An 822-nucleotide genomic window follows, 5' to 3' on the forward strand; every position below is an offset into this window, starting at 1 on the left:
TTCAATTGGGTAAATCGAGGCCGTTTTTACCTTGGGCCGATATAACCAAAAATTATCGTATGTCGCAAGCCACAATGGATTCCCGCGGGTTAGAAACTTAGAAGTACTTACTTCGAAAGTTGATTTCCTGTATGGACCTCTCTTCGGCATTTTCTCCCATTAGCTTTTTGCACCTATAGCAGTAGGAATTGTTTTACCATTTACGTCAGCTTACGAGATTCGTGGAATTCCATCATTCCGAATTGAAAACACGACTGGCAGATTCACCAGTTCACACTTCCGGTTGATAAATAGAGCAATCGACCAATCAGAAATAAGCCCGCGCATTTCCATCTCTCATCAACGATTCTCATCATCATGGACAGTAAACGCCGCGTGAAGGTGACCATTCAAGATGATTCTGGTGAGTAATTGACCCAAAAGTTACCTTTATATAGAATGAACTTGCAGATATAGACATGAGACGTTAATGCTTTGTCCACTTATATCAGTGTTCTGAACTCGAAGTCGCACAGACGAAAAATCTGTCCGCTAAAAGGATGACAGGTCCGTCATATGATTTTGCGCAGTGATAACTTCTAGCCATCTGTCAAAAACTGTCAGCAAATTTTATCTATCCTTTGGTGTTTCTTTCACAACATGCCGTTAGAAGCTTCATCCACCAGTTTACACGACGTTGAGCGTGGATTTAATGCCAAGCAGACGACGTTTTCACGGATGACGGTCTAAATTGTGTTTTTGGGTGATTGTAAACATTTTTGTAAGAAAATGATCTGTGGAAGTTTGTTCATCACTATAAAATTTACTAAACTCATGGATCAC

The 822-nt window shown here is 40.4% G+C and overlaps 1 protein-coding gene across 1 annotated transcript in view; it reads left to right on the plus strand.

Moving 5' to 3' along the window:
- The first annotated feature begins 357 nt into the window (after positions 1-357).
- The window catches only part of LOC110456686, a 7,022-nt gene continuing 6,557 nt past the window's right edge, over positions 358-822 (plus strand). The window contains exon 1 of the mRNA XM_021507566.1: positions 358-403. Within this exon, the coding sequence (XP_021363241.1) occupies positions 358-403 (46 nt within the window). The remainder of the gene's footprint in view (positions 404-822) is intronic.

Source organism: Mizuhopecten yessoensis, unplaced genomic scaffold (assembly GCF_002113885.1).
Source record: "Mizuhopecten yessoensis strain PY_sf001 unplaced genomic scaffold, ASM211388v2 scaffold8821, whole genome shotgun sequence".
Taxonomy (NCBI): Eukaryota; Metazoa; Mollusca; class Bivalvia; order Pectinida; family Pectinidae; genus Mizuhopecten; species Mizuhopecten yessoensis.